Raw genomic sequence first — 19,523 nt, 5'->3', positions numbered from 1 at the left:
CGAGATAACATTGATTCAATAGGGGTTGACAATATACTTAAATTTTCAAGAAAAGCCATGGTTTATGTGGGCTCTTCTGAAGCCACCACAGGGATTGATGCGCTACGCGATTTAATCTTCAATGGATTAATTGAATTTTTATAAGATATATATTTGCCCCACTCAATAGAGACGTCCCAGGAGAGTCTGAACGAGAGTCGCAGCGGCTACAAAAGCACTGGTCAGAGGTGCGCTACCTGGTGCGCTGCATCTACAGGCAGGCCGGGACCCCGCTGGCGGACGACCGAGACCAGCCACTGGAACGAGACAAGGATGTCATTAAAGAGCTAGTAGACAGGTATTTCATTTACTTCCCAAAGAAATATGAATTTAAACAAGTACAATTACTCCAACTAACAGAAGACATTTACCATGTTGTCCGCACTATGATGCGCACCTCCAGTCTTATGTGATTTTTTTTTTCTTTCTTTGTATCTCTCTCTCTATATATATGTATATATATATATATGTATATATATATATATATATATATAAGTTGCACAGAATTAAAATTACAGTAAGGGCTAGAGTTGCACCTAAATAAGGAACGGCATTTGTGCACAGATTGATCAGTCGCACTATATCACTCATTACAATTGCATTAGATTAGATGCAACGAGAATCGAACCCTGATTGCGACAGGGAGGCGCCACATCCTATCTACTAGACAAATGGATACTTACAACATGAAAGGCATTAAGTTTTATCTCATCGTCACACTATATTTAGTCATGGCACCAAATTGTTGCTGTCATCATTGGGCCAAGATGTGGGGAGATAGATAGATACTTTATTCATCCCTGTAGGGAAATTCACGCTTCCAGCAGTCTCCCTTATTGTTTATTAACAGATTAACGGGACGCCCTCTGGGTGCTTGTTGTAGTTTAGCCACAGCGCAGTGGATGACGTCACACGCTAGTCCAAAAGTTCGACGTCACTGTGGCAGATGGAAATCTTTGTGCCCAGGGATACACCAACTCGTGTTAGCGAGTCTACCTCCTTTCCGCTTCCCGCAGGCTTTCGTGTCTCTCTCGGTCTAACAGCGCTGAAGCCGGGTAGCTCCGGATAGCAGCTCCGGTTCGGGTAGCTCCGGGTGGCTCCACGTTAGCGTCCGGGATGGTAGACGTGAGCCACGTTTCCGTAAAACACAGCAAACTGCACTCCCTGTCCGCTTTGATATTTTTCACCAGCACAGCCAGTTCGTTGGTCTTATTTGGTAGAGAGTTCACATTTACCATGATTACGGACTGTACCGAAGACTTTTAATGCCGCTAGCCGTTTAGCTAGCTCCGGCTCCCCATCCACGATAGGGCCCCCTCATCACGCCGGCACGAGAATTCTTCAGGGCAAGGAGTTGATTCCTCGAATAAACGCATTTTTGTGCGTTAAAACCCATGTCCATGGGATAAAAAGTAATCCGAAGTGTAGTTGTCAAACGGGACAAAAAACACCGAAGATAGAAGCAGACAATAAAAACAATAAATCACAAAAAGTGTGAGATAACAGGGAGCTGCTGGGAAGGGTGCCGCTCGTGGCGGCGCTGCTTTGATCATTTGATATAGTCTGACATGAAACCGGTCTGTGGTACCTCTCAAATACAGTATTGTGTCGCTGCCTCGCAAATGATTTTTCTATTTGAGGCACACTAGAGTCTGAACTGAATGAAAAGAAAGGCATTGTGGGAAATAATTCAGTTGTTTATAACTGAACGAAGAGAGGCATTATGGGAAGTAATCTGGTTGTCCTGGTAGACATAAAAAAAAAAACTGCCTTGCCGCCTATTTTCACAGTTTCACTTATAATCCTTAGTTTGAGCTAAGAAAAAGTTTTATACCAATTTTTAATCCTTTTCTGTTTACTCATTTCTCTTTATATATCTGGTACCTTGACTAAAAATAGTGTGATGATGAGACGTCCCAATTCCTTTTCATGTGTCGTCTGTATCCCGGGTGTTCTACTGGATAGGATGCTGCGCTCTCCCCACCGCGAACTTGGTTTGATCCCCGTGTTATGCAATTTTAAACAACGATCAATGTCCCAAGCGGCCTGGTGGTTAGGATTCAGTGCTCTCACTATTGCTATCTGTTTCATTGCCACTATTGCGCAGTTGTGATCGACTGATATATTATTGGAAAAATATGGTAACACATTTTCAATTTGTACCTTATGTAAGGTGCACCGGATTGTAAGGAGCATGTTCAAACTTCAGGCCAATTTGGGGTTTCTTGGTGCGCCTTATAGTCCGTAAAATACAGTAGATCTAATAAGTGACATCAACCTTGGTCCTAAGACTCTGCGAGAAAGACCCCTACCAGCTGTACCAGCGTCTGGAACAGCAGGCTCGTGAGTACGTGCTGGAGATGAAGGAGCGTCTCCTCAAGCACCTGTCGGCGAACTCTAAAACGTTCCCGGGATCGGCGGCTGTGGGGACAGTAGTCATGGCTACTGCCCACAATCCCCCGCAGGCCCACCAGTTTGTGTCCCTACTGCTGGAGGAGTACAGCGCCCTCTGCCAGGCGGCACAAACCATCAGCGGCTTCCTGCTGACCCTGGTGAGTTACTCTCTAGGACTTTTGAGTTTGAAGATGTCCAATGATGTTGAGCTTGGTTTGTTGCCCTCTTCCCTAGGAGAATGAGCACCTCCAGAAGTTCCATGTGACGTGGGAACTGCACAACAAGCACCTTTTTGAGAATCTAGTTTTCTCAGAGCCCCTCTTGCACAGCAGCTTGCCTGCACTTGTTGCACAGCTTAAGTATGTCTCTCTTTACACATGTAAAGGCCATTGATTCATTCGAATGTCATTATACAGTAGTACATTAAAATTGGACACTTTTCCTTTCAGTGCAAAGTAAGACTATTCAAAAAGATAAAACAATATTAATGATATATAAAATATGTGTTAATACATAGTGGCAGTAGTACAAAACAATTGCACAAATGCATTATGCTCATAAATGTTGTAGATGGGAGTTCAGGGTCGTAATGGCTCTTTGGAAGAAACGGTTTCTCATTTTTTATATATTTGATACAAAGATAAATCTAAGGAACTATAAAAGGTATCATAAACAAAGACATACATAATTAATCACCATTTATATTGGTAAATCATAGAATGTATACTATTAAAATGTTAAGGGAACAATATACAAATTAGCTAGTAATTTTAGACAAAAGAAAATTGCAGAAAAAGCAAAGGGTACATGTTCAATCTCATGTAAAATAGTAAATAAATTGCAAACTAAATAACATTTCCTTTTATTGTAAAAGGTAGGGTGTGTCGTTTGAGGTGTCCTTAAAAAGTTGAAATTAGAATATTTTCTATTCTGTACATGGTTACAAAAATGTCATATACTGTATTGTCAATTCATCACAAATGAAACGATGTTTTGCAATCCCTTTATTATTTTAGTATTTTTGATAATGGTTTACAACCTAATAGTATACTTTTTCTTGACATTTTAGTACTTTTGACACGGGGTTTTTCACCATATCAGTAACAATAAATCCATTAAAGGCTTGCACTATTTCAGCTGATTCATAACAAATCCAGAATGAAATTTTTTAACCGCATTACATAAAATAAAGAACTTTTTTGCAATATTTGAATGATCTGAAACAGTCAAGTCAAGTCCTGTTTATTTGAATAGCCCTTAATGACAAAGGGCTGCACAGACCACAGATTATTGCAAACCACAAACTATTATGACACCATGCCCTCATCTAAAACCTACATGAGCGCAAATAATACACAGATAATGTCAACATAAAATATAGGTTATTCATATGCTATAGAAGAGAAGTGTGTTTTAAGGTTAGATTTAAACAGTTCCACTGAGGTTGCAGATCGAATCTTGGGGGGAAGAGCATTCCTCAGCACCGGGGCCCGAATAGAGAACACTCTGAAACCTGTGGATCTCTTCTTGGCCCTTGGGATCACTAGTAGACCAGCATTTTCAGAGCGAAAGCTCCGGACTGGAACATAGGGGGAAATTAAATCTGAAAGATATGAGCAAGTCCTTGCATGATTTTGTATACTACATCACATCTTAAGCTAACAGGGAGCCAATGCAGGTTAGCTAAAATTGGGATAATGTGATCAAACTTCCTACATCATTTTGGACCAGTTGAATGTAAAACAGTGAAAAAAAGAAACATGAAAAGCTTGTCAAATCGATGTACGGTGTTTTTACCTTAAAAAGACAATACTTCTGTAAATCAATTTTATTTGACAGAATCTCTGACTTAACAGAAAACGGGTTCTAGTAAAAAGCTCACCTCAACTTTTTTGGGGCAACCTTTTCAGACACGGCACCGCCTCGCACGAGTCGTACAGCGAAGACATGTACAGGACCTTGTTGGACAGCTACCAGCGGCTAGAGCAGGAGATGGCCAGTGTGGCTTGCAAGTGGCAGGAATGCGAGAAAAGGATTGACGACTACGTAGATGAACAGGTACGCTCATATACTTATCATAGGAATCAGACCAGATGAATGATAAGGAATTGAAGAATTTGTTATAATTTTTGCAGTTACTGTTCAAAGTCGAGGGGCAGAGTTTTACCAACCAAAGAACAGAGCCACACAAATCGCCAGTCGGCAAAAATGTAAGATCCCATTTTCACCGATCGAGAATTGAACGGAACGTGTTTTCAATTGTTCATGACCCCTACAGACTTTAAGGACAAAGCAGCGAATGCTCAAAGAAGACTGGGAGTTCTTCAAGCAGCGGCGATATATTGAAGAACAGGTAAGATAAGATACTACATCCAAAATATGGTCTTTTTGATACAACTTGTTCCTTTTTTTTTGGCAGTTACCCAACAATAAGAAGATGCCCTGTGGAGATAACTTCACAGACACCATGAGAATGCTCTCATCACGTCTGAGTATTCCTGACTGTCCTAATTGCAATTATCGGAGAAGGTGAGATGCTATTCTTATAAACTAATGTGATAATGTGTTAATTGTGGGTGTAACCATATTTATTATTGTATCGCGCACATTTTTTTTCCATCCATCCATTATCTGCACCGCTTATCCTCAGTAGGGTCACGGATTTTTTTCTTTTCCCTAAAGAAAAAACTCAGGGCGCACGTTATACACGAGGTTTTACCGTATTTGTGCAATGATCGGTCATTGCAACCGCAAAACCTTTGATACAGAATGAGGAACCCAGGTCGCGGCGTTGAGAGCACCTAATTCTAACCACATAACCCAGTTATATAGAGGACATACAAAAAGGCATTCAGTTTTATCTAGAGATGATTTTAAACAATGGATAAAACAGCAAGTCGTCCTGACAAATGCAAAAACCACGACGAGTGAAACAACTCCTTTGTCTATCTAATGATGAATTAGACTTATAAGGACAATAAATAAGTACATTGTAAACTTAATGTTGCTACCATGAATAAAAGTGGTGTGATAACATAGAATCTCCTTTTATCTCTAAATATTTAATGTTATCTATATCACTGGTGCTCCAGTGATTAGGATTCAGCGTTCTCACAGCCAAAACTGAGCTGAGAAAAAGTGGAACAAAATTTTAGACCGATTTTTTAAAAAAAATTGCGGTGTGTGCATTATACATGAGCGTGCATTATACACGGATAAATCCAATGCTATTAAAATCATCCATCCATCCATTATCTGCACTGCTTATCCTTATTAGGGTCGCGGGGGAGCTGGAGCCCATCCCAGCTATCTTCGGGCAGTGGGCAAGGGACACCCTGAACTGGATGCCAGCAGGGCACACAGTGACAGACAATTCGCTCGCTCATTCATACCTAGGGACAATTTGGACTGGCCAATTAACCTAACATGCATGTCTTTGGAACGTGGGAGAAACCGGAGTGCCCGGAGGAAACCCACACAAGCATGGGGAGAACATGCAAACTCCACACAGGAGGTTCGATCTAATGACCTCAGAACTGTGCTGCACTCGCGCTAACCACTGCCCCGCCGTGCTGCTTGCTATTAAGATAGATAGATAGATAGATACTTTATTCATCCCCTAAGGGAAATTCACATTTCCAGCAGCATCCCTGAGCTGAGAACAGTACAATAATAAAGCCAAAAGAATACAATATACAAATACCCAGTGTGACGTGCAAATGCCCACTGTAGCGTGTTATATAGAGTAACTAAATAGTGCTACACAGAATACATATTGCAGTAAGATTCGGTAATATCCAATGTAGGTGGTGTGGTTTAATGTGGGCCTTTACTCTGCCGGGTGGAGTTAAAGAGCCTCATGGCATGAGGAAGAAAAGATCTCTTCAGTCTGTCCGTAGTACAAGACAGTGACAGCAGTCTGTCGCTGAAACTGCTCTTCTGTCTGGAGATAATGCTGTGTAGTGGATGCGATGGATTGTCCATGATTGACCTCAGCTTTTTCAGTGCTCGTCTCTCAGCTACTGTTGTTAGGCTGTCCAGCTCTTTGCCCACAACAGAGCTCGCTTTCCTAGCCAGTTTATTGAGACGAGAGGCATCCTTCTTCTTGATGCTGCCTCCCCAACACGCTGCCGCATAGAAGAGGGCGCTTGCCACTACTGTCTCATAGAATATTTTCAGGAGCTTTTTGCAGATGTTGAAGGAGGCCAGCCTTCTGAGGAAGTAAAGTCGGCTTTGCCCTTTCCTACATAGAGCTTCTGTGTTGGCAGTCCAGTCCAGTTTGTTGTCCAGCTGCACACCCAGGTATTTGTAGGTCTGGACAAATTCTACACATTCTCCCTTGATGGTTACAGGAACCGGGTGAGTTCTGGTTCTCCTGAAGTCCACCACCATCTCTCTGGTCTTGGTGGTGTTTAGGTGCAGGTGGTTTGCGTCGCTCCATCGGACAAAGTCCTGAATCAATTTCCTGTACTCCTCCTCCTGCCCGTTTCTGATATATCCCACGATCGCAGTGTCGTCGGCAAACTTTTGCACATGGCAGGAGTTGTACTTAAAGTCCGATGTATATAGAGTGAATAGGAACGGAGAGAGAACGGTCCCCTGCGGAGATCCTGTGTTGCTAACCACAGTGTCCGATGTACAGCCCCCCTGTTTCACATACTGGGGTCTGCCTGTCAGGTAGTCAGTAATCCATTCTATAAGGTGTGAGCTAACTCCCATCTCTGTCAGTTTCCTACTCAGTAGCAGAGGCTGTATGGTATTGAAGGCACTGGAGAAGTCCAAAAATGTAATCCTCACAGCCCCCTTCGCCTTATCCAGGTGAGAGAGGGATCGGTGTAACATGTATACAAGGGGTCGGGAACCTTTTTGACTCAAAGAGCCATAAAAGCAAAAAATATTAATTTTATTTTGGGAAAGAGCCACACCATATATTATGAGACAAATTTACAAAATTGCTAAACCCGCACCCCAGACAAAAGCTTAGTCTTCAGCACATTTATTTTTGATGATTTGATAAAAATTATGAAAAGAGAATAATGCCAGAGCCCCTGTCCCAAAATCAACAAACATACCACTTTAAAATTGTCTCTTTCTTGCAATTACTCAAGATCGGTTAAACTCCTTTTGACCCTTTTTTTCATACATATTGGTTTCAAAACCAGATGCAAGTTGTTATTGTGTAAAAACGTCACAACATTCTGCAAATAGGGAGCCTGATGAGCTCACTTTTGGCGCAGATGGCGTAGGGCGAGAGATGGGAGGGAGTGCTTGCGCTTTTTGCATGGCTCCACCCATCCCTCCCACTCACCCAATCAAATAACTAAGTTCTCTTCCGGTGTTTTGGCGTATTTACAGTGTGTTCTGTGGATTCATCATAAGGTATCTGAACACTGAACACAGATTATATAGTGAACTTTTATATAAAGGATTCTTTAGCGTTGTACAGCCAAAACAAGTTTTTTTCCCCCCTTTTTTGTGTGACACCTTGACTGTAAATTTTAGTGAAAAACGTGCCCTATATATACTGCGAAGCAACGCCGTAAGACTTAGCTCTGGATTGGCTTTGCGCGTACCTGAATAGGACGAACAACTCAAGTTTCGAATAGGATGGAGAAATTTTGCATGCAATCAAATTTGTCTCTGAGCCATAGATATTCATAGAAAGAGCCATATATGGCTCGCGAGCCATAGGTTCCCGACCCCTGATGTATACTATAGCATCCTCCACTCCCACCTTCTCCTGGTAAGCAAATTGCAGTGGGTCGATGGCGTGACGGACCTGTAGCCTCAGGTGGTGCAGCAGCAGCCGCTCCATGGTCTTCATCACATGTGATGTCAGGGCGACCGGCCTGAAGTCGTTGAGTTCCTCAGGTCTTGATTTCTTTGGGACTGGGATGATGCAGGATGTTTTCCACAGCTGAGGGACCCTCCCCTGTTCAAGGCTCAGGTTGAAGATACGCTGTAGAGGGTCTCCCAGCTCAGACGCACAGGCTTTCAGCAGTCGGGGGGATACTCCATCCGGACCAGCTGACTTGCTGGTTCGTAGCCTTCTCAGCTCTCCACACACCTGGGCTGAAGTTATTTTTAGTGGGGGGATGTCTTCCATGCTAGTGTCCAGAGGGGGAGGGGGAAGGACAGCTGCATTACTCAGGGGTGAGGATGAGGCGGAGTGGTCAAACCTGTTGAAAAAGTTGTTCAACTGGTTGACTCGCCCCACATCTATATCCACAGCCACACCCTGCTTGGTGCTGCAGCCAGTAATTGTTTTCATCCCTTCCCACACCTCCTTCATGTTGTTGTTCTGCAGCTTTTTCTCCAACTTCCTCCTGTACTGCTCCTTCCCTTTCCGGAGCTGGACTTTGAGCTCCTTCTGTACTCGTTTTAGCTCCTGATGATCACCATTTTTAAAGGCCCTCTTCTTTTGGTTCAGAAGGCACTTGATGTCGCTCGTGATCCAGGGCTTGTTGTTGGCATAGCAGCGTACAGTCTTTATAGGAACAACATCAAAGCTCTAAGATTTCCTTTTATGATATTTATGTAGAAACATTTTTTTTCATTGAAAAATCTAAAGTTTAATTTGAACATCTATTTTCCACTTTTTTGAGGTTCCTGTGTCCAATTTGTACAATGTAGTGCTATTACTTTTGCAAAATGTCTTTTTTTTGTCCGTTTTATACTTAGCAGTTTCCAATAAATTTACGTTAAATTCTAGACTAAAACCCGTACCTCACTATACGCTTGCACCAAATTTTTTAAAGTAAAAAAAACATTTTGTGCATACATATCCTGTACCTGACTACAAGCTGCAAGTGCCCATGTCAAAAAATCTGATATTTACAAAGATGGTACACAGAAAGAGTTTACAGTTTTATAAGAAACACACAGATAAAAGGCACAAAACAAAGCAACACTAATCCCGCAGCAAAAAAATTAGCAGTAACACAGGGGACAGGGCTGGTTAAAAAACACGCTGGTAAAAGTAGACCAGCTCGATTGCTTTTAACTTAAAAGCCTCATCAAATGCTTTTCTTACTGCATTATCCATTATGAGGGTCGGTTGATGCCAATTTTATTCATGTACAAAGCGTGCTACCGTACGTTAAACTTTCTTTATTGTGTTTATGAGTTATGGGGACTTGGGTCTTCCTCGGCACCACCTGTCTCATTCTAACCTTTTCTGCTCGGGCGTCCCCTGGAGGCCGTTGGAAAAATAAGTACATTAGCCCCTTCCCTTCATAAGCTGCAGGGTTGTAATTGTGCGGCAAAAGTCGCTGCTTATAGTTTGGAAATTACGGTAGTATTTATTCTAATGATCCAGCACCAAACTGAATACAAGGTACAATAATACCTTGCTTTATCAGTTTGCTTATTGCAGTTTCGCTACTTTGCGGATTTGTACCGTACAATATGTTCTGCATTCTCATTGGCTATAGAGTTGCCCCACCCCTTTTCTGCCTGTGTTTGGCTGTGCGTCACTTACTTTGCGGTTTGATTTGTACACGTACGCTGAATAGTCTGACAAACCTAAATTCCATATGTGGAAATCTTTTTTTTTTTAACTTCAAAGTTTCTCTAATAGCCATCATGACAACAAAACGCACTGCCCTGCTGACTTTTTGACCTGCTAAACTTGCTCTGGAGCCGCATGTCGTTCATTGGCGCTCCCTAGTGGTTTGCATTTTCAAAAATGTTTGATAATGGAAAATTATATAGGACACATTTGCTAAATGTTTCCCAATGAATATAGATACACACAGTACGTTTTTTTTTCTCCCTCCATAAGGCCTTTATTTTTTTCCAGACATACTAATATTTTTGTTTGGTGCAATATGGCTTTTTCAACGTTTTGGGTTGCCAACCCCGGAATAAGGAAAGTAAATACAGTTTTGTGAAGTAAAATTTAAGATGTAAAGCAAAGTACTTTTAATTGTCAGACCAATGTTTGAGGCTGTGAATAAGTTTTGTTCCATAAATTAAAGTTTCTATTTTGCAGATTTTGACTATAGAAAGACCTTAATTGGAACACAACCCCTGCAAAAAACAAGAGATTACTGTACTTTCATGTACAGTACTTAAGCTCATTCTTCTCCAAAAACAAATCTTTTAAGTATTATTTTAGGCTGACGAGAATGCTTATTTGTATATGCTAACCGGGAATTAAATGATTTTTGCCCTCCCCAGGTGCACGTGTGATGACTGCAGCCTTTCGCACATCCTGACGTGTGGCATCATGGATTCGCCCATCTCGGAGGATCTGCCCATCAAGCTGCCGTTGCAGGGCGACACTCCTACGCAGGACTACATGTCACAGGTGCACCCGCCCAGCCTCTCGTCCGGAAGCTCGCCCTCTGGTTCCAACTCCAGCTCCCCAATCACCGTCCAGCGGCATCCTCGACTTGTCCTGCCCGCTGGGGACGGCAACACCTTGTGAGTCGAAAAAATTCCCACGCTTGTTAAGATAAACAACGATTATTTTGGGGGTATTTGCTATTCAAAATATAAGTATACATACGCTATTTTAAATTTTCAAAGAAATTGGTCTCCAATGTATTTCACAGTAATAGTTCTTATTTAAAGGGACATTGTGAATTATTTACCCCCTCCTATTGCTAAAAAACTTAATTCATAAAAAAACAAATATATATATATTGGTTTGAGTAATGAGCAAAAATACATGAAGTATCATTTAGTCATATATTGTGCCGATTATCTTGAATTTGACCAATATCTGTATTTGCATTTTTATCCATTTGACGAGCCCTTGTGGCCCAATATCCATCGACTTCCTCTTCCTGTCACAGTCCCAGTTCGTGTGAAAAAAATACTGTACTGTATCTCCAGCACACGAAGAACTTTGACATTTTTATTGCATCTATTCAATATGGTTGGTGTAAAGTGTAAAAATGAGACGATCCGTTTCATTTGAAGTCAAAGTGGAATAAGGAAGATTGATGCAGTTGAGAAAATGGTTAGATCGCTTTTTTATCGGCCACTTTTTACCACGGGGGAGGAAGTAGCCTAACTTTTGAAGCCCATCTTCCAGAAGTTAGTTAAACTTCACTTTATTTTTCTTTATAGAGCATTTTATTTTATGTTTAATTTTTAGTACTAAACAATACAGGTTACTTATACAAGCCTTAAGCATACTTAAATAAACCTTAAACATACATTCCATACAGCATATAGCACTGAAGCAATTTAGAAACTTTCAACTTAGGAATGATCATCTGGAACGTATCTTGTTCTTTGGTAGGGGAGCATCTTTATAACAATTATTCTTTGTTTCTTTGCGTATTATTAAAAAATAACCACGCCAATTTTTAAGCTTTTACAGCAAATAATTATTGAGCCCCAAATATCAGTTATCAGTCAATACTAATAATCTGTATCGGCCCAGAAAAACCCTTATTGTTCGATCCCTAAGACATGTTTTTTTAAATACTCATAGGTTAAGAAATGTGTTTTTATTTTACACAACATGAGGTTCATGTGGGGCAGCACGGCGGCTGAGTGTTAAGCGGAACAGTTCTGAGGTCATGAGATCAAACCTTCCTGTGTGGAGTTTGCATGTTCTCCCCGTGCTTGCGTGGGTTTCCTCCTACACTCCAAAAACATGCATGTCAGGTTGATTGGCCGGTCCAAATTGTCCCTAGGTGTGAATGAGCGAGTGAGTTGTCTGTCTCTGTGTGCCCTGCGCCTGGCTGGCACCCAGTTCAGGGTGTCCCCTGCCCACTGCCCGAAGATAGCTGAGATCGGCTCCAGCACCCCTGCAACCCTACTGAGGATAAGCGGTGCAGATAATGGATGGATGGATGGATGAGGTTCACGTAATGGGTGCTGACATGATTGTCGCTGCTATAGGTACCACCAAAAACCCCGTGTTAGGATGTGCAAAAAATAACAAGAAAAATGGTGCGGTTTGGTCACTTTGAGTTGCCGTAGTTTGTAGTCTTCCTTATACATTTTAAAAATTGTTTTCGGTTGAACGTCACACTACAGCAAATCGAGTGGTCCAATATTACACAGGGAACCTTTAAGGGACCAATTATTTGATTATATATGTTACTTTTCCCCGAGTCGTGATTAAGTTAACAATTACCATATGTGGAAATTCGTCCTTAAAATATGATACTCATAAGAGTTAGAATTTTTTTATCAAATGTCTTAATAAAATATAAGCATAATTGTTTGAAATCAAATACACAAAACAAACTTTAACCCCAACAAATATTTTACCCAATGCCCTAGCAAAAAACCTAGAGCAATTTCATTGAGTGAGCAGTTGGAATGGGCTATAAACAGGCTGCATGCACTCTCTCCTCAACTAATGCCGTCTGCACATACGATAAATATGTTGGTATTCTTGTTTGCAGTATTTTGTGACATTTTTACAAAAGAACTTTGCAAGAAATTATAGTCAAAATGAGCTTCAACACTCATAAGTATCTGCAGGAGGGATACAAATTGTAAGTGGTGTGTTTATGTGTGACACAGGCTCTGGCTCTATTATTATAATTGGAGATTTTGTTCAATTTTGCCTTAAAAAAATGGTGACCTGCGACTTATAGTCCGAAAAATGCAGTAGTCTTATTCTTGAATCCCGATTCCTCCTTCCACCAAGTGTCAGCGATGACGACGAAGTGCCTCCAATGTCCGCCAAGTTCGGTGAGATGTACCACGTAAGCGGCTACCACGAGAGCGGCCCGACCTCCCTCAATGGACACTGCGGCGACATGAACGGCAGTGGCGGCATTAGCGCAACACAAAGTGCAGTTGTGAGTTGTGCAGCTGATCCCAACTTATCAGTTTGATAAACGTCTTTCTGATGGAAAATCTTGTTCTTGTTTTATCGCAGTCGCCTCGCAGCAGCAGTAGTTCGTCCGACTGTGACGAACAGGAGAGGAGGCGGCGGCAGGAGACGAGCAGTCCTCCGCCATCATACAACATCCAGCAGCAGGTAACCAACAGAACTCGATTCACACTGTGATAGGCATTGATGATATATCGATTTTAATCAATTACATTTAGTTATTGTCAATATTGGTACGTTGCGTGAATTAATCAAATATTTTATTTTAATGAGTCCTAGAAGAACACTTTTAAAATATTTTTAATTCTGATGCTTTATATTTGTATTTTTTGCCTTATATATTGGTCTGTATTGTTGACAATACCCCGTTTTTTATATTTTAAATTGTCTTGGTGATTCTTTATGTAACCTTACTAACGAAACCTTCCTTTATATATATTGCTTAAGCTCTCTAATCAAACACAAATAACTTGGTTCTGAGTTCTTCATCCTCAGTGTACCTAAAGTAAATTGAAAGCTGTTCTTGAACCGTTTGGAGAATATGGACAGTTTTGGTCACTTTTGAAAGGTAACAGTCGGAAGTTTTTTACAAAGTAAATTATTGCAAGTGCTTTTTACATTCTGAGTTGCAAAAGAGTGTCGCATGGGCTTCTTAGCTGGAAATAAGGTGGGACAACAGCTTGACCTTACCTGGTCCCAGGTCAAATTGGATCACAATCTGAAAGACTAAACATTCTATTTTACTCATTTTTCTAAAGGTATGTCAATGTTTTTCCAAAACTGGCTATAAAACCTCTGCAACCGTGTATTTCACTTTGGCCAATTTTTAGAACTCGTGAAAGAGTTGTAAATGTTTCACTTTTGTTTCCAAAAGTCAATCGCTGAGAGCACTTGCACGGGATAATCACATGTCAAAATAAATCCTGAGTTCCATGACGCACATGTATTTTCAGTGCGATTTGAATACACATCATAAATATGAATACATTTATGTTGGGAATTTCTTTGGTTAGCTAATGTGTCAATCATTGTTTGAATCGGATACTCCTGGCTAAGGATTTTTGGATCCAAAGTAGGTGATGTCGTTTTTTTTCTTTCTCAATACAGGCCCTTATAGGCTATCGCAGGCTAAGGACCATGAAAAAAAGCTTGCAATAGGCCAAGAGTAGTGTCAATCAAAAGGGCAGAATCGAACAGCCATATTGGAAATCATCTGACGAGTCTGTTTGTCTTTAATTGGGAATTGTTAAGCAAATTGAACAGATCACAGAAAAATTGTCAAAAGATGCAGAAATGCTTTTAGGTGGATTTTTTTCTGTCGCATTATTGTAGTAAATATTTTACACCGTTGGATTTACTGGACTTTTGTGAATGTAATCCGACTTCATAGTTTTCGGCTTCCTTCTTTCAGACTGATTGTGATGTTTCCGTGATGTTTACATTTTGAAATACAGCATATATTGAATCCCAAAAGTTTAAGCTTTCCTATGATATGTGGCATGACGGATTTTGGTGACATGACGTTGTCTTATCAACAACCTGACGTCAAGCAGGCGCGCTGTTAGAACGTTAAGGGGTTAATATGCATTCTATTTTGCACCCTTTTGAGCATAATGTTTGTGTCCCCGCAAAAAGATGGAGCCGGTCCAGCGTACTTGCGAGTGCCACGTTTGTAACCAAGACCCCGCCACCATCCTTGGCCCGACCGGGTGCATTCCCACTGGGCGACTCCATTCGGCTCCTCCCCCAGCTGCAACAAACCATCAGTTCTTTTCGGACAAGATGACCAGCCCTCCCCGACCTGCCCTCCACCTCTACCCGCACATCCACGGCCATCTACCGATGCACAACTTCTCCCGACCACTGCTACACCCTACTCTCTATCCACCCAGTCCTCCCCTGACGCACAAGGTGAACACAAGGACTTGGGCAAGCAAAGTCAGATGAATGTTTTGCCTAACCTATTCACATGTGTTCTTTCTACTCCAAGCCTTTGCCTCCCAACCTAACAAAAGACCACTTGCCAGCCAAACAGACGGCTTTCAGCCCCACCTTACCTGAGCATGTATACCAAAACAGCTTTAGTGGTGGCGGCGGTACCGGCGGCTGCAACAACAGCAGCAGCAACAGTGGTGGCGATGCGGGAGGCAATGGAGGTGATTGGAATAGCTCGTTGCAGTGCCTCTCGCTCAACTTTGAAAGCCTGTGGGATGCAGCTGTAATGAAGAGTTTGGATCAATCGATCAGTCAAGTACTCCTGCCAGAGATGCTGCAAGGTATGATTGGCCAGTTGATGGCGGTATTGCCTACTGTTTGTTTCCTCTCAATGTCACTGCCTACTGGCAATAAATTCTGGAATACAGACCCTGTTTTCGAAAAAAAAAATGTATTCCTCACCTAAATTTAACCTTAAATGTATACCTAAACAGTTTTGGGTTTTTTTTTTTACAAAAAGTGTATTTTTTTCTCCCCACAATAATGTGAATAATGTAAAATATGTTGCAAAATTTTCCATGCGCCGGGGGACTTGAGAAATGTACTCCGAAAATCGACCCATCTGGCTTCTTTGCTGCAGAGCTGTGACTTAATAGAATATACCGGAATAGAATATACCTGTATTGTCAATGTTACAACATGGGATATATTGTGACAACGAAATTGGACGTGGCACTCCAGTTCCACATTTTACAGTGAGGATAAGGAAAACAAAGAGATAAAGGAACAAAGAAGATGTTTTAACTGTCTTTGTTGTATAGGCTTTGTTTCCTCCGGAGAGAGGTGTATGAGGGGGTGAGGGACAGACAGAGATGGGCGGATCCAACTAGATGTTTAATCTTACTGTACACACGGTCCAGTGTTTTTTCCCTAATTGCTCAGTCCACGTGTTGAATGGATTTGGGAAGTACAGTCCTTAAACATGCCCGATTAAAGTCGCTGGCGACGGTTAAAAGCTCCGTCGTGGTGTGCAAGCTGCTATTTATTGATAGCAGCGGGCAGAAGATTTTGCGCTATGCTAACGTTAGCATCCGGTGGACCGTTAGTTGAGGTAACATAAAACTTCCAAAATGTTGAAACATATTAACATAGCATGTGAGGCCAGCTTTGAAACACACAGTGATTGTAGAATAGGGCGATTGCATACCGCTCATTTCTGCTTGGAAGTAAGCCATTGTGGCTTTTTGTTTGTTTTCCCGCATGTGTCGCTGTAGGTAAAATTTTTCCGGTTAACTTGCTGTTACGATTGAAAGGCTGCCGACCGCTTTCCTGTTTTGTTTGCCCTCAGCTGATGCTCATTGGCTGACGACCGTGTGATGTTTGGCCAGCTAGCCTAGAGTTAGCATCAGTTTTGCGGTGTCCCTTGGGTTATTCCCCAGACGGTTTCCCGTTTATCGCTGTACTGTTGCCGCTTTTTGTTGTTAGTTCTGTTAGCCAGGCTGCTCACCGTGTTTCTAGCCTCGTGTTAGCGCTGGTATTACGGCGTTCCTTGGTTTTGATTAGTCCTGGCTGGCCCGGTGTTTCTCGCCATAGCCTTCGGTACTTTCCATTGTTGGTTCCATGTTTGCCTGGCTGATCACCGTGTGTTTTTTTTTTTTTTGATCGGCTAGCTTGGTGTTAGCGCCGGTATTACTATGTTCCTTGGTTTTGATTAGTCCTGGGGGGCCCCTTTTTTCTCACTTCAGCCTTATCCACTTTCTGTTGTCGGTTCCTGGTTAGCCTGGCTGCTAACAGCGTTTTTTTTTTTCATGGGCCAGCCTTGCTTTTTTTTTTCGTTAAGGCTGCAACTGCCTTTCCTTAATCGGTCCTGGTTACCCCCTCATTGGCGGCTCTCTGTGTGTTTTTCCCCAAGTTACCCCATTTTTGGCTGCTCGATCTTCGTTGTCCCATTATTGCATTCACCTGCAACACGCCTAGGCATTAGCCATTAAAACCTAACAAACTTTAGCTTAAAACACTTTTAAATCTCTACTAATTTAGATGTGATACAATAAGACAACTGGCTTGCTACGATGCCGGTGTTTCTCCAATGACGTCTCGGCACAGTATGACAATGCTTTCTTCAAAATGCATTATCTCTGAAAATAAGTAGAATATTCCAATGGAATGTATATAGATTTCACGCCATAAACATTTACTATTACTTTCCATTTTGCATGTTTAAGAATTCCGGTATACCTTTTAACAAGTTCTTTCTCTTTCCAGCTGAAATGCTGGACCAGCCCCTCACTGACGTCCCACCTACACCAGCTGTCGCCCAGGCAGACCACCACCACCATCCCTTGCTACCCATGAGCCCCGCACCCCATCCTTCCTCCTCATCATCCTCGTCCCTGTCTTCGTGTTCATCGTCAGAGGCACGGGAGCAGAAAAAGAGTGGCGCCAAGAAGAAGTGTCTGTACAACTTCCAAGATGCCTTTATGGAGACAAACCGGGTGGCCATGGCGACGTCTGCGTCCATGTCGTCTGCGTCGTGTACCCCCACCACTGTCCAGTCAAGTAAGAACCAACCGATTTTTTTTTTTGTGTATACTGAGCTTTTGTGTCTAACGCACACCGCTAATTTTTATGATACGTTAGTATCAAATTTAGTTGCACTTTTTCTCAGCTCAATCAAAGCATCGTAGTTCAACAATGTTGTGTTAACTATTGCAACAGGATTTGAACCGCTGTTCATTACCACTAGACCAATGGCTATCAAGTGGTCTGACTTCCAAACCCACCGTCCCACACTAATTACAGGCCGCGGACCAAATCAGTAAAAAAATTCCACTTCTCAAATGTATTAAATGAAGTCATGTCAAGTCATGTTTATTTGTACAGCCCTTAATCACAAAGAGTCTCAAAGGGCTGCACACGTCAAAGACTATTGCAAACTTATTACAGACTATTATGACACCATCCCCTCATCTAAAGCCTACATGAGGGCAAATGATACACATATTATCAACATAGAATATAGGTTATTCATATGCTATAGAGTAGAAGTGTGTTTTAAGCTTAGATTTAAACTTTTACACTGAGGTTGCAAATCAAATCTCAGGGGGAAGAGCATTCCACAGCACCGGGGCCCGAATGGAGAACGCTCTCGGACCTGCGGATCTCTTCTTGGCTCTTGGAATCACTAGTAGACCAGCGTTTTCAGAGCGAAGGCTCCAGACCGGAACATAGGGGAAAATAAATCTGAAAGATATGAGGGAACAAGTCCATGCATGATTTTGTATAATACCAACAGAACCTTAAAATCACATCTTAAGCTAACAGGGAGCCAATGCAGGTTATCCAAAATCGGCGTGATGTGATCGGACTTTTTTGTCCTAGTTAAAAGCCTTGCTGCGGCATTTTGTACCAGCTGAAGACTCTTGACTTCTGGACTTCGGGAGACCGGAGAGTAGTGCATTACAATTACAGTAATCGAGAAGGGAGGTAACAAACGCGTGAATTATTATCTCCGCATCCGACAGAGACAGTATAGGACGAATTTTAGCAATGTTACGAAGATGGAAGAAAGCGGTTTTAGTAATTTTCTTCACATGTGTTTGAAAGGACAGATTGGGGTCAAAAATGACACCTAGATTTTTAACTGAGTCACTCTGGGTGATGTGACATTTGTCAATGTTCACAGCAGTTTTTTAAAATAAGTCACGGCATTTAGATGGACTAATAACTAACATTTCGGTCATTTCGGAGAACTAAAACAATGGTGCATCCTGTTGAATAACAGATGGTGATTGTAGTATTCCGCGAATGCGTAGTGCTCATTTTAGCTTGGAGTAATTGGAACTTTGCTTCCCGTGTCGCTGGCAGACTTCTGACTGTTTTGTCCAAGTAGTGTGCTTTGATCATCAAAAGCTGCTTGGAGTAAGTTTACCTGCTGTCTTGTACAGCGTGAATTCCTTTTTTGGGTCCCCACCCACTAGTTTAGAAACACTGCACCAAACCACTCATATTTTAATGACACAGGAAAAGGCATTACATTTGATCTCATCCACTATTTCAACGCACACCACTACTTTGCTAAATCCATGAGGGCTTTATTAAAATCATTTATTGACACCGAACTATGTTTACAGAGTCCGCCATGAAACTCAATGAGTGTCCCGGCTCCTAGGCTTTGTAGCGTATAATGAACTGACCGATAACGGATAATGGATAATGAATAACGAAGATAGAACAATAACCCTTAAAAACCCCAAACCCCCCCCCCCCACCTAGTGGGTGTCGCATAATGTGGTGCTTGCAAACTTTGAATTCCATTTATCGGCTTGTGTTAATATTAATATTT

At 41.8% G+C, this 19,523-nt stretch overlaps 1 protein-coding gene across 1 annotated transcript in view; it reads left to right on the top strand.

Annotated features, from left to right (window-relative positions):
- The window catches only part of fam193a (family with sequence similarity 193 member A), a 40,887-nt gene that overhangs the window by 11,825 nt on the left and 9,539 nt on the right, over positions 1-19,523 (top strand). The window contains exons 5-17 of the mRNA XM_088342110.1: positions 170-337; positions 2,330-2,591; positions 2,668-2,792; positions 4,344-4,491; positions 4,569-4,643; positions 4,712-4,786; positions 4,853-4,962; positions 10,615-10,860; positions 13,055-13,208; positions 13,289-13,390; positions 14,879-15,154; positions 15,234-15,519; positions 17,444-17,737. Of these exons, the coding sequence (XP_088198236.1) occupies positions 170-337; positions 2,330-2,591; positions 2,668-2,792; positions 4,344-4,491; positions 4,569-4,643; positions 4,712-4,786; positions 4,853-4,962; positions 10,615-10,860; positions 13,055-13,208; positions 13,289-13,390; positions 14,879-15,154; positions 15,234-15,519; positions 17,444-17,737 (2,321 nt within the window). The remainder of the gene's footprint in view (positions 1-169; positions 338-2,329; positions 2,592-2,667; positions 2,793-4,343; positions 4,492-4,568; positions 4,644-4,711; positions 4,787-4,852; positions 4,963-10,614; positions 10,861-13,054; positions 13,209-13,288; positions 13,391-14,878; positions 15,155-15,233; positions 15,520-17,443; positions 17,738-19,523) is intronic.

This window comes from Urocampus carinirostris, chromosome 8 (genome assembly GCF_059441175.1).
Source record: "Urocampus carinirostris isolate Australia breed hairy pipefish chromosome 8, RoL_Ucar_1.0, whole genome shotgun sequence".
In the NCBI taxonomy this organism is placed as follows: domain Eukaryota; kingdom Metazoa; phylum Chordata; class Actinopteri; order Syngnathiformes; family Syngnathidae; genus Urocampus; species Urocampus carinirostris.
The sequence above is the reverse complement of the archived record's forward strand: the minus strand, read 5'-3'. Positions and strand labels throughout refer to the sequence as shown.